The sequence below is a fragment of the Oryctolagus cuniculus genome, chromosome 5, assembly GCF_964237555.1.
Source record: "Oryctolagus cuniculus chromosome 5, mOryCun1.1, whole genome shotgun sequence".
Lineage (NCBI taxonomy): Eukaryota > Metazoa > Chordata > Mammalia > Lagomorpha > Leporidae > Oryctolagus > Oryctolagus cuniculus.
This window is the reverse complement of record NC_091436.1, coordinates 62,948,841-62,962,575: the sequence shown is the minus strand read 5'-3', so window position 1 is coordinate 62,962,575 and position 13,735 is coordinate 62,948,841. Positions and strand designations below refer to the sequence as shown.

The 13,735-nt window shown below is 44.0% G+C and overlaps 1 protein-coding gene across 2 annotated transcripts in view; it reads left to right on the top strand.

The window, feature by feature from the left end:
* AFG1L (AFG1 like ATPase) overlaps positions 1-13,735 on the top strand; it is a 193,765-nt gene that overhangs the window by 113,576 nt on the left and 66,454 nt on the right. For both annotated transcript variants that reach the window (XM_070073732.1, XM_070073733.1), the window contains one exon: positions 7,480-7,562. In XM_070073732.1, the coding sequence (XP_069929833.1) occupies positions 7,480-7,562 (83 nt within the window). The remainder of the gene's footprint in view (positions 1-7,479; positions 7,563-13,735) is intronic.

Sequence of the window (13,735 nt, the reverse complement as noted above, 5' to 3'; positions counted from 1 at the left end):
CTGGTAAAGCAGTAGAAGATGGCCCAAGTCCTTGGGCTCCTGTGCCCATGTGGGAGACCTGGAGGAGTCTCCTGGGTCCTGCTTTGGATCAGCGCAGCTCCTGCTGCTGTGGCCATCTGGGGAGTGAACCAGCAGATGGAATCTCCCTCTCCCTCTCCCCCTCTCTCTCCCCCTCCCCCTTTCCCTCTCCCCTCCCCCTCTCCTACCCCTCCTCCTCCCTCCCTCCTTCACTCCCCCCTCCCTCTCTCCCTGCCTCCCACCCTCTGCCTCTTTGTATCTCTGTCTTTCAAATAAATAAATAAATCTTAGAGAGAGAACATGAGAGTAAATCACCCTCATTCTGAATCTATGGTTAAACCAGAGCAGTTATTACACTTGGATGTTTCACCTTTCCTTTTTTTTTTTTTTTTTAATATTTTTAGTTTATTTGAAAGGCAAAAAGAGAGAAAAATCTACTTGTCTCTTCACTCTCCAAAGGACCCACACAGCCAGGGTTGGACTGGGTTGAAGCTGATAGCCAAGAACTCAATCCGTATCTCCCATATGGGTGTCAGGAACCCAAGGACTTGAGCCATAACCCTCCTGCCTCCCAGTGTATGCATTAGCAGGAAGCTGTTATCAGGAACAGAGCTGGGTCTGGACTCAGGCATTCCCATATGATGTAGTTGTCCCAAGTGGCATCTTAAGCCAAATGCTTGCCCCTTGCCTTTCCTTTTTTTTTTCTTTTCTTAAAGATTTATTTTATTTATTTGAAAGAGTCACAGAGAGGTAGAGACACAAAGAAAGAGAGAGAGAGAAAAAGAGGTCTTCCATCCACTAGTTCACTCCCCAGATGGTGACAATGGCCAGAGCTAAGCTGATCTGAAGCCAGGAGTCAGGATCTTCCTGAGGTGGATTGGAAGTGGAGCAGCTGGGATTCAAACCAGCACCCATATGGGATGCCAGCACTGTAGGCCAGGGCTTTAACCCGCTGCACCACAGAGCTGGCCCCTTGCCTTTCCTTTTATAGGTGATGAGAGTGATGCACTATGGGCCATCTCAGAGTTCTAGACACTGGCAGAGACACCTTATGCTGGGCTTCCTTGCTCCACTTGAGGGCTGCTCAGGTCTTCTATCAGATGCTGAGGCTTTGCCTTTTTTCAGAGGAGGGCAGGAATCCAGTTACTCTGAAAATACTAGGGAACTTCAAAAAGTTTGTGGAAAATGGAATTAAAAGATAAGTTTATTTTGGTGCAAAAATTTGGAAATCCGGTTTTGGTGTTGTGGCTCAGTAAATCAAGCCACCACCTGGGATCCCAGCATACCATATCTGAGCATCAGATAGAATCCTGGCTACCCTGCTTCAGATCCAACTTCCTACTAATATGCCTAGGAAGACATAGAAGATGACCCGAGTACTTGGGCCCCTGCCAACCACATAGGAGACCCACATGGAGTTCTGGGCTCCTGGCCTTGGCCCAGACCAGCCATGGCCATTATAACCATTTGGTGAGTGAACCTCCCATGCATTCTCAGTGCAGCTTTTGCAAAGCCCTCTTAATCTAATCAAACACTTCAGCCTGACTGCCTTTCTCCAGCTTTACCCCTCCTTATGCTGCTCTTCTTTGCTCATTCGCTGGTCTGCACATCCCATATACCTGTGTCCTTTCCTCCCGGTACAGAGTAATGGTGCTTTGCTTCTCTTCTTATTTCACCCACATGTAAACCAGAAGTCAGTCAATGCCGCACTCTGTCCCTCTGTGATTTTAGTATCATGAACAGTAACCACGGGAGGTCCTGTGGCTTTTGTTACCTTGGTGAATATTGTGCTTGCTTCCCCAAAGTGCACTCCAATTCCATGCTTGTTGTGTAGTAGCCACGTGATTTAGATGGAGCCTATGATAGGTGCGACCTGATTAGGCTAAGCCAGTGGTTGTCAGTAGAAACAACTAGGAAGCTTAACACGGAACAGGGTGGGAGAACTCAGTTAACCAAACCCACCTCCCCAGAATATCTGGGAGTGGGGCATGGGCATCCGTGTTTTCCAAATACTTCCCAGCTGAGCTAATGTGCAGGCAGTGTTGAGAACCACTGGTCTATAATCTTCAGTGCCATTTGCAATCTGTTTCTCTGTCTCTTTGCCTTTCAAATACCTAAAACTAAGTGAGTAATTAGTAAGACTCAAGCAGTTATGTTGTGATGTATAGTACTTCAAAATAATTTGAAAAGACACTCTACTCTTCCACTTTTAAAATAATTTTTGGTTCAATGTCTTTCTTGTAGTCTTGCTAGTCATTTACTTATGGAATTGTATTATAAGAAAACAAAGTAGTAAAGTATGCATTTAAACCTATAGTTTCAACTTTTAAGACAGCAAAGAGTTAAGCTTAGAACTGTGTATAGGGGCCGGCACTCTGGCGTAGGGGTTAAAGCCGCCGCAGCCTGTGCTGGAATCCCATATGGGCACTTGTTCGAGTCCCTGCTGCTCCACTTCTGATCCAGCTCTCTGCTATGGCCTGGGAAAGCAGTAGAAGATGACCCAAGCCCTTGGGCCCCTGCATCTGGGTGGGCGACTTGGAAGAAGCTCCTGACTCCTGACTTTGGATCGGCGCAGCTCTGGCCGTTGTGGCCAACTGGGGAGTAAATCAGCAGATGGAAGACCTCTCTCTCTCTCTCTCTCTCTCTCTCTCTCTGCTTCTGGTTCTTTGTAACTCTGCCTTTCAAATAAATAAATAAATCCTTTTTTTTTTTTTTAAAAGAACCACCTATATGATATGGTATCTGTTCATCTCTGATTATCTTATTTATGTCATCATTATCTCCAAAGATATAGAAAAAACTTGTAGCATTTAAGCTATAAGCAAACTATTTTTTGCAGGAGATAGGAGACAATTTCTGCTTTTTAAGAAAGACTTGTATATTTATTTATTTGAAAATCAGAGTTACAGAGAGAGAGAGAGGGAGAGGCAGAGAGAGAGAGAGAGAAAGAAATATCTTCCATCTGCTGGTTCACTCCCCAGATAGCCAAAATGGCCAGAGCTGGACCAGGCCAAAGCTAGGAGCCAGGAGCTTCATCTAGGTCTCCCACTTGGGTGGCAGGGGCCCAAACATTTGGGCCATCTTCTACTACTTTTCCCAGACAATTAGCAGGGAGCTGGATTGGTTGTGGAGCAACCAGAACACGAACTGGTGCCCATATAGGATGAACACAGATCCTTTTTCAGTTCAAAAATACATTTTAAAAGAATTAAATAAAAAGATCTTAGTTATTTAAATATTTTATTTCTTCAATAATGGCCTCAACTATTTTTTCTTTTTATTGCTTACTAATTAGAAATGTATAAAACCAATATTAATTTTTAGTTTAATATAATCACTTAGATAAGTCAAAGAAGTTTGATTTATCTAGCTATTTTCTTTCCACTTTTTCCAAATTTACTATGGGAAGCAATATAAATAAAAATAAAATGTTTAAGGTAGACAAATCGTTATTTAGTATCTCATCTTTTGTTTAAGAGGTTAATATGCTGTGGTTTTAAAGGACTTCCCCACAGTATTTATGATTCTTTTGTCCCAACTGGAAACGGAGTCACCACTATCTAGTCTCCTGTGAGATGGCTGTTTTTTCAGTGGTACTGATCAGGATCGCTAAACATACAGTGCACACAGGAGTCCCGGGGACGGCGTGAGCTGCTGCCTCCCATTCTTCCAGTCACTTTTCTCCCAAGCCAAGATCTTTGCTTTACGCTACGCTCCCAAGGCTGTGTCACCTCCCCCTCTTCTGCTCCTCGTTTCCTAATTGCATTTTTAGATTGTGCGATTGTATTTGTCTTTTGTATACATAAATATACAAACTATTTTAAAATAAATTTCATTTTGACTGATCTATGCTATGCATTAGAATTGGATGGTACTGAGAGGTCACAGGCCTTTTCAACATCCCTGGAAATGAAGGAATTACTTAGTGACCATGTCCCTTTGATGAGGTTCGTGCTCAACTTGGAAATAGCTTAGCTTTCACCTCCTTCTGCCAAATGCTGTGAAGAATGTAGTGTAAGTAAGATCTGGAAATCTGAGGTTTATTTTTCTTTAAAAATGTAAACTTGGTGTTAGTATTTTTTAGACAATTATGAGCTAACATCTAAGGGCTTTGGTTTTAGTTTTTCTTTCTTTTTCTTTCTTTTTTTTTTCCCCCCTGCTGATTAGGGATTCCTCAGTGGTGATTAGCAAATGTACAAATGCAATCATTTGCTAGGGCTTAATCACTCATATGATAGAGAAGTTAGTTACCCAGAAAGCAAAATTGAAGCTTGTATAACTCCCATTAGCCTTATTTTTTAATGGCAAAAAATAAGATTTTTTTTTACTAAATTAGGAATATTGAGCCTTAGGAGATAAGTTGCAGATTAAAAGAAATCGAGAACCTGGGCAAATACATTTGTATGAACCTATTGCTACACTGCATATTATGTTGTATTTAAAGTAGGTAGCTTGTGAACAGTTATCTCTTGGTTATGGTGTCAGGGCAGATTTCCCTCAGAGAGATAGAGTAGGAAGTGCTCCCTAGACAGGAACACATCCTTCCTTCTTTGCATGGGGTGGCTGAGCCCCTGCAGTTACAGCAGGAGCAAAGGACAGGGTGCACCTCTTTCCCCAGGCTTACTGTATTACTCAAAGTAGTTCAGAAGAAGACAGATTTAAGACTCAATTTTTTTTCTTTGTACACAGGCTGTATGAAGCAAGGAGATAGAGGAATGCATGCATTCTGAACCCCCTTCTGTTGAGATGGGTAATAGGAGCCAGGTCCTGACTGAGGGAGGCTGGGGAGTTGGTATGGGCTCCTTGGCATGATGAACTAGGGACGTCAAGCCAAGTGCACTGTAGGGAGCCCAGGCCTTGTTAGGTCCAGGGGTTGCTCTTCAAATGTGTAGGTCAAAAGATTGGCTCTGTAGGCCTCCCTAGAGGACCAGCTTCTAGAGATTATTTGATGATAATCAAATTCCCAACTGCTGTTATATAAACCGCGGCACCTACACCAGCCTTCCAGTCTTCTTCCAAGTTTTCACTCTTAGGATGACCAGCCGTCCCAAGTGGCCCAAGAATGTTCCAGCACCACTGTGGTTCTGTATTCAGGAAAAGCCCTCCGTCTTGGGGCAAGCCTCCCATGGGGTCAGTCACCGTTGGTCTCCCATGGTGCTGGAGGAGGGCCACGTCTTCTCGCTGCTGCTGAGCGCAGCCTGTGCGCTGGAGTGTGGGTGATCAACGGTCCTTAATCTGCATGGTTTACAGTCCTCACTGCAGTTTCAGGGAGGAAAGATGTGGCTGCTTCTCGGGTGTGGCCACACATTACTATTCTGGTTATCTCCTACCGTACAACAAATGACTGCAAAATTCAGAGGCTTCAAATATAACATTATTTTATTATCTCTCCTGGCTTCTGTGGGTCCGGGATTTGAGGAAGGCTCAACTGGCAGTTCTGGCTCCCTCTGTATGACAGTAGCCAGGGATTGGTCAATCTCTTTGTTCACGTCATCTCAGTGTCTCTCCAGGGCCTCTCTCCAAATGCCTCATTTTAGCTTTCTAACAGCATAGCGGCCCCTAGGCTGCAGGATGCTTCTCTGACACTTCAGGGTTCCACAGCAAATATTCTAGCCAGTAGGAAGCAGCTGCCTCAAATGTCCTGTAGGATATTACTACACAGCATCTTTTCTACCGTAGTCCCAAGAGCCAGAGGCTGTGACACAGACCTCACTTCTTGTTGGCTGGAATTTCAACATCACACTGTAAGAAGAACATATTGGGATGAAGAGATTAGTGCAGCTATCTTTGCAAAATACAATCCATCACAATTGCGGTGGCCCCTAAGATGTGAAAAATGCAGAGTGTTTCATTAAACAGTAGTTTTGTTAAAATGTAAATTTTTTCTCATTACTTTTCACAATGCAATTTTCATTTTGAATGCAAGCAAAAAGGTCAGTCTGTCCTAAAAACCCTTAGTCACCATTGTCTCTAGGACGGTTCTCTCTCTCTCTTCCTACCTACCTACCTGCCTATATATCTCTACCACAAACCCCTGAAAATCCGACTTAGCGAGATAAGTATAGCAAAAGCTCATTTGCTGAGGCAGTGGGCGTGGGGGGGGCAGGTATTTGTGTGCACATATGCATGCTGGGACAGGGGTGGAAAGAAAGGAGTAATGGGGGAGCAAAAAGTGCATTAGTGGCACAGGATGGCTTGGTGGAAGAAGCTGAAAACATTGATGGCTAAAGAGGGAACTAGGGACAAAGGCAGTGGCAGCTGTTTAGAAGTGAAGAGCAGGGGTCGGTGCTGTGGCGCAGTGGGTTAATGCCCTGGCCTGAAGCACTGGCATCCCATGTGGGTGCAGGTTTAAGACCCGGCTGCTCCACTTCTGGTCCAGCTCTCTGCTATGGCCTGGGAAAGCAGTAAAATATGGCCCAAGTCCTTGGGCCTCTGTACCTATGTGGGAGACCCAGAGGAGGCTCCTGGCTCCTGGCTTTGGATCGGTGCAGCTCTGGCCGTTGTGGCCATCTGGGGAGTGAACCATAGGATGGAATACCTCTCTCTCTCTCTCTCTCTCTCTCTCTCTCTCCTCTCTCTGTGTAACTCTGACTTTCAAATAAATCTTAAAAAAAAAAAAAAAGTGGAGGGCAGGCAAGGTGTCTGCAGCATCATTTTAGAACAGCCACTTGTTCAGGGTGTGGATACCAGTGTCCTGGCTCAGTCCTCTTAGACTGTGTCTCGCTCGCTGTCAGGGTGCTGAAGACCCAGGAGCGATTCTTTCTGGTAGTCTCCAGATTCTCATTCCAGGTAATGAGATTGGACTATGTAAGAAAATAATGATGCAGTTATTTGGGAGATTTTCTGTCAACACTAATTCAGTAAAGTTCAGAAAAGCATGATATAAATCTTAATTAAAAAAAAAGATTTATTTATTTGAAAGAGTTACACAGAGAGGGAGAAGGAGAGGGATTGGGAGAGAGAGAGAGAGAGAGAGAGAGAATGAATCTAATCTACCTTCCATCCTCTGGTTCACTCCCCAAATTGGGGCTGGGCCAGGCCAAAGCCAGGAGCCAGGACCCAAGAGCTACATACAGGTCTCCCACACGGGTTGGCAGGATCCCAACATTTGGGCCATCTTCCACTGTTTTCCCAGGCCATTAGCAGGGAGCTAGATCATAAGTGGAGTAGCCAGGACACGAACCAGCACCCATATGGGATGCTAGAGTCACAGGCAGTAGTTTACCTGCTATGCTACAACACTGGCCTCAAATCTTAATTTTTTTAAACTTATATTCCATTGGCTTGATATATGTCTCATCTCACAACTTCAATTTTATGTATCTCACGTGAGTTCTGTTGTTTTGTTCCAATCTCACTGCATTATTCTATTGAAGGAAATTTTCAAGAAATTTAAAAAAAACAGAAAGAATTATTATTCTGAGCCACTATTATTGAAAAGACTTTGTGTTTGGATTGTAGGAATACTGTAACACGGTCCAGCTAGATTCTGGAGTAGATTACCGAAAAAGGGACCTCCCTTCTGCAGGAAAACTCTACTACCTGTAAGTAGCTTTTCTTGTCTTTTTCTTTTTTTTTTTTTTAATGTTCTAAGTTTAACATTTGATAATTAATCAGGAAAAGGTGAGAAAAAATGAGTTTAATTATTGGAATGTGAAAGCCTAGTTCTGAAGCATGTGGTTTTTAAACTACAAAATGTTGTGATGTTAACTTGGTTAAGCTGTGTTTCACTATCCATATTTGCATCATTTGTAATGTGTGATTGGATGAAAACCTAATTAGTTTTTTGGGGAGGAGTGATGACAGATGGTTAGAAAGTAATGAGTAGCCTCACAAGAGCCTCTAATATTAAAAGAATATCTTTAATGTGATAAAGTAATTAATTATTTGTGGACATCTTCTAATAAGTGTGCCATTTCTAGTTTTCCAAAATTGGTTTATTTTGTCAGGCAATCTGTTTGTATTTATCATTGTTGATTGACTTTCATAAGGAACGAATGTAAGATATATAGCATATACAAATACAACTGGATATAAGGATTCTGCTGAGTGGGAGCCATTTATAATAATAGACGCATTCAGTTAATGGTGAAAAACAAAAATAGTTTGCTGTAAAGTGTCATTTGTGAGAACCTGAGAAGGAAAAAAGTGCTTTGCAGAGCAAACTGTTGTTTCGTCTGTGCCAGCAGTGCTTGGCACGTGGTGGGTTCTCAGTACACAGACCTGTCCAAGGGCTAATTGTAATTTAGCTAAAAGGCATGTTTCCGGTAATTTAAATTTTGATGACAACGTGCATGTGAGAGGCTCAGAAAAGTTCTTGTCTCTGCCACCTTGTAAGCAGAAGCACTTTACTGTTTTTGAAGCAGAAATTAGCTAGAAAAATCACATAATTAGAATTGCCTACTTTACAATGCACCAAGGGGACTATTTCAGTTTATTATTCAGATTCTGATGATTATTATAGGAGCTTCTTCATCTACCCTTAAGTACTTTGTCTTTAAAGTACTTTGTAATTTAAAAAAATTCTCACACCACTTGTTTCTCCTGCTTTAACTTGGACTTTTTTTTCTCAGTTTCTTTTATGTTGGTGTTTTCTGCTTTTTTTTTTTTTCTTCTGATATTGGAAACCTTCCCCTGACTTTTATTTCTTGATATTCCAGGTATGTAGTATCTAGAAATGAATTAGTATTATTCTCTAGATCCTTTATTTCTTGGTCCTTGTCTTCCCACAAAGTGTCTCCTTTGTGGAAGAATTACAGCATCTTCCTAGTGAGAAGGTCCCTCAGGAGAGATAGGAGCCTGGGTCTACATCACAGCCAAAGCAGTGGGAGGATTTCCTGGAGATGGAAAGGGTGCTTGGACTTGGCCCACAGCCCTTGTTCTTCCCTCTCTGACTTGCCTTGTGTTACTCTTTTCTCTTCCTGATGAAAGTAGCACAATCCTGGGGCGGACATTTGGCCTGATGGTTCAGAAACCCAGGTCCCACACTGGAGAACATGGGTTTGATCCCTGGCACCAGCTCGTGCTAATGTGGACCCCGGGAGGCAGTGGTGATGGTTCAAAAATTGGGTTGTTGCCACTCATGTGGGAGGCCTCGACTGAGTTCCTGGCTCCCAGCTGCAGCCTGCCCAGCCCCAGCTATTGCAGGCCTTTGGGGAATGAACCAGCAGACGGAAGATCTCTTCTTCTCACTGTCTCTCCTCTTCTGTCACTGTGCTCAAATAAATTATTAAAAAGTTTCCCGAGACCATGTTAATATTTCAGGTTTAATTTTCTTTTTATCTTGCTCGAATAGGAAAACTTAATTCCCCCCGTCATAGACCTTAATGTGTTATGCTATTTATTACCCTATGTTTTAACATATATTTCTCTTTGTTCCCTTCTTGTGGGGAGCAACCCGGACTAGACTAAGTTACTGGAATTAAGACTTATTCTATGCATCTGCTCTCCCACAATATGGTGCTGAGAAGGGAGAAACAGCTTCTACACAGCTGCCTCCAGTTCAACCAATAGACTGTGGGACCTGCTCCTGATTGGAGGAGAGCAGCGTACTCGGCGTGTGGGTAGCAGAGTTGGGATTGGCGGAGGAGGACTATATAGGAGGAGAGAGACGGCATGCACAAGGAACATCTAAGGGGAACACCTGTGCAGCCCCCGAGAGAGCCGGCCGGCGGTGTGCCGCTCCCCCGCGGAAGTGGGGAATGTGGCAGGGGGAACTGCCCTTCCACGGAGGTGGAAGGGTCGGGAGCCAACCCGGGAAGAACCAGCAGCAAACCCGGGGAGGGCCGAGCAGACGAAAGAACAGCGCAGGGTCCTGTGTCGTTCCTCCACGAAGAGGGGGAGCGACATAATGGTGCCGTGACTCGGATATGAAGCCTAGGCAGGGTTCAGTGTCGTTCCTCCACGAAGACGGGGAGCGACACCTTCTGACCCAGTATCTGCAATTGGTTCATGAATATGCGAGTCCATACTGTCCCCTTGTCAATTTCACTGGAACCTGAAAAGAAAAAACAAAATTCTAGCTTCCTTCCAAGCACACTGTCTCAGAATTTCCTATAGGTAGAATCTCATATATAACTTTTAACTAAGTAGAAATATTCATTACCTCTGTAATTTATTAGTCTAACTTTCCAGAAGCCAATGAAAAATGTCCAAAAATGCAATCCAAATGATAACAAGGACTCCTGGAGATTTTAAAAACTACCCCAATGTTTATATGGAACAATCTATAGTTCATAATATTATTTGGGTTCCACAAGAAGTAATTCATATAAGGCATTGCATATCTGGGGGCCAGCACTGAAGCATAGTAGGTTAAGCCTCTGCCTGGGGTGCCGGCAGCCCATATGGGTGCCAGTTTGAGTCCAAGCTGCTCCACTTCCCATCCAGCTCCCTGCTAATAGGCTGGGAAAGCAATAGAAGATGGTCCAAGTGCTTGGGCCCCTGCACCCACATGGGAGACCTGGAAGAAGCTCCTGGCTCCTGACTTTGGATCAGTCCAACTCTGGCCATTGTGGCCATTTGGGGAGTGAACCAATGAATGGAAGACCCCTCCCTCCCTTCCTCCCTTCCTCTCTCTGTAACTCTGCCTCTCAAATAAATAAATATTTAAACAAAAGACATTGCTTATTTATATGTAATTTATTATTATTATTATTATTATTATTACTACTACTACTGAGTAGTAGATTAACAGAGAGACAGAAAGCTTCTATCTGCTGATTCACTCCCCGAATGCCCTCAATGGCCAAGCTTGGGCTGGGCTAAGCTGGGAGCCAGAAATTCAATCCAGGTCTCCTATGTGAGTGGCAAGAAGCCAATTACTTGAGCCATCCTCCCTGTCCCCCAGGGTCTGCATCAGCAGGAAGCTGGATTCAGGACTGGAGCTGGGAATTGAACCCAGGTACCTGATGTGGGATATGGGCTATCTAACTATCATTTTAAATGCTAGGCTAAACACTCTCCCCTAGTTGTAGCTTCATATCACATTAAATATAGAAACACTAGAGCACTTTTGTAAGTTCCAGATGTATTTGGCCCATCTCAAGAAATTTTGGGGCCAGTGTTGTTGCATAGCAGGTCAACTACTGCCTGTGACGCCAGCATCCCATATGGCTGCTGGGTTGAGTCCCAGCTGCTCCACTTCTGATCCAGCTCCCTGCTAATGTGCCTGGGAAAGTAGTGGGAGAAGGCCCAAATCTTTGGGCCCTTGCACCCGTGTGGGAAACTCGAATGAAGCTCCTGGCTGCTGGTTTCAGCCTGGCCCTGCCCCTCCATTACAGTCATTTGGGGAAAGAACCAGTGGATAAAAGACCTCTCTCTCTCTCTGTTTCTCTCTCTCTGTTTCTGTAACTCTGCCTTTCAAATAAAGTAAATAAATCTTTAAAAAAAGAAAAGTTTCAACTCTCATATATAGCACAGAATTTAAATTTAGCAAGTTACAAGCCACAGAGAGCTTGAACACAAATATCCAAAGTGTTGCACAGATTAAAATATCCCGTGGTTGTCCAGTTTTTCATTCTGTGGCAGCTGCATGATCAGCTGAGACAAGTACAGGCAGTTTCTTCCTGGTTGCATGGTGGATAGGGCCCAGTGAGATCCCTGTGGAATGTGGTTTGCCAAAATCCAAACATGTCACTCTCAGCCCAGCACTGAGCCGCAAGTTTGCATCTGGTTTGCTTCCGGGACCAGTCCAGTTGGCGCCCTCCCATCCGTGCCTTCAGAGAATCTGACTGCTTCAGGTTTGCTCTCTGCTTGCTGCTGGTGGTGCTAGAGGTTATCGTTTTATGTATGCAATGAGTGTGTCCTTCCAAACAGGAAGCACCACGCCAAGGGCTCCACAGAACGCTGCCCCAGGCCATGTTGGGGCCGTTTTGTCGTCACTTCTGTGAATTGCAACCGCTTTCTTGAGGAGAGGAGTTCAGATCTCCTGGGACTCACCCTGACTCCCCCCGTTTTCCTTTTTCATTCAGGAACTGTGTAGGACAGGTTCTTGTTTTCTGCCAAGTTTGTTGAAGGAACTGGAGTGGGGGGTGTTTCCCATTCAGATACCTTATCTCCACCACACTCACATACAAACACCCCGCCCTCCACACAGACACTGCACCCTCCAGGGAAGATTTTTAGCTAAACATTAAGCAGGGGCAAGCATTGGCCCTGGGATTTTATTTTATCCTATTTATGACCTAATGGATTTATCTCTTACTGGTTCCTGGATGCTTGCCGAAAACACAGAGACCTAGGTCAGAGACAAAGGATTTAATTTGTTTTTATTATTTACTTTTGTATTTATTTGAAAGGGAGAGAGAAACACACACACACAGAGAGACAGAGAGAGACAGAGAGAGACAGAGAGAGAGAGAGAGAGAGAGAGAGAGAGAGAAAGCATGCTCTTCCATCTGCTGGTTTACTCCCAAATGTCAGTGATAGCCAGGCCTGGGCCAGGATGAAACTAGAAGCCTGGAACTCCATCCAGGTCTCCACGTGGGTGGCAGGGACCCAAGGACTTAAGTCATCACCTACTGCCTCCCAGTGTGTGCCCTAGCAGGAAATTGAAATGAAAAGTGGGGTAGCTGGGACTCAACCAGGCACTCCAGTAAGACATGAGCATCCCAGGCAGCAACTTAACCACTGCACCAAACACCCACAACATGTCATTATTTTGTTATATATAAAGTACATAGTACATTGCTTATATTTTTGCTTAAGTAATTTTTAAAGTGATTTTTTAAAGATTTATTTATTTATTTGAAAGTCAGAGTTACACAGAGAGAGGAGAGGCAGAGAGAGAGAGAGAGAGAGATATCTTCCATCCGTTGGTTCACTCCCCAATTGGTCGTAACAGCCAGAGCTGTGCTGATCCAAAGCTAGGAGCCAGGAGTTTCTTCTGGGTCTCCCAGGCGGGTGCAGGAGCCCAAGGACTTGGGCCATCTTCTACTGCTTTCCCAGGCCACAGCAGAGAGCTGGATCTGAAGTGGAACAGTTAGAACTCAAACCAGCGCCCATATGGGATGCCAGTACTGCAGGCAGTGGCTTTACCAGCTACGCCACAGCACCGGCCCCTAAAGTGATTTTTAAGATAAGAAAAAAGTCTTCACCTACATATTTATCATGTCTTGTACTCTTTATTATGTTGTATAGATTGGAATTTCTGTCTAGTATCCTTTTCCTTTTTTCTGAAGCACTTTAACATTTTTTGGCAGTGGTGCTCTGCTAAGGATGAGTTTTGTCATGTTTTATATGTCTCATATCTCAAAAAGTCATTGTTTTGCTTTTATTTTTGAAATCTTTTTTGCTAACTAGCTAAGTAAGGTTGGCAGGACTTTCTTCCTCTCTCCCTCCCACCCTTTATTCCTTTCTTTCTTCCTGCACTTTAGCAATATCACTTGATTATCTTCTGACCTGCATTCTTTTGCTGCATAAGGACATCAATCTTATCACTGGCTGTGACGACAATTTCTTGCTATCATTGGTTTTAAGCAGTTTGATTACGCTGTGCCTTGGTGTGGTGCTCTTCTTCTTGCCTCCTTTCCCTCTTTTCTTTTCTTTTCTTTTCTTCTTTTGCTTTTCTTCCTTCCTCCCATTCTTCCTTCTTCCTCCCTCCCTCCTTCCCTCTCCCCCCACCCTTTCTTTCGAGTTGACTGTGTGGTTCTTGGAATTGTGGATTTAGAGTGTTCGTCTGAGAGCAGTTTTTCCCCTATTTTCCTGCGTCCTGTCT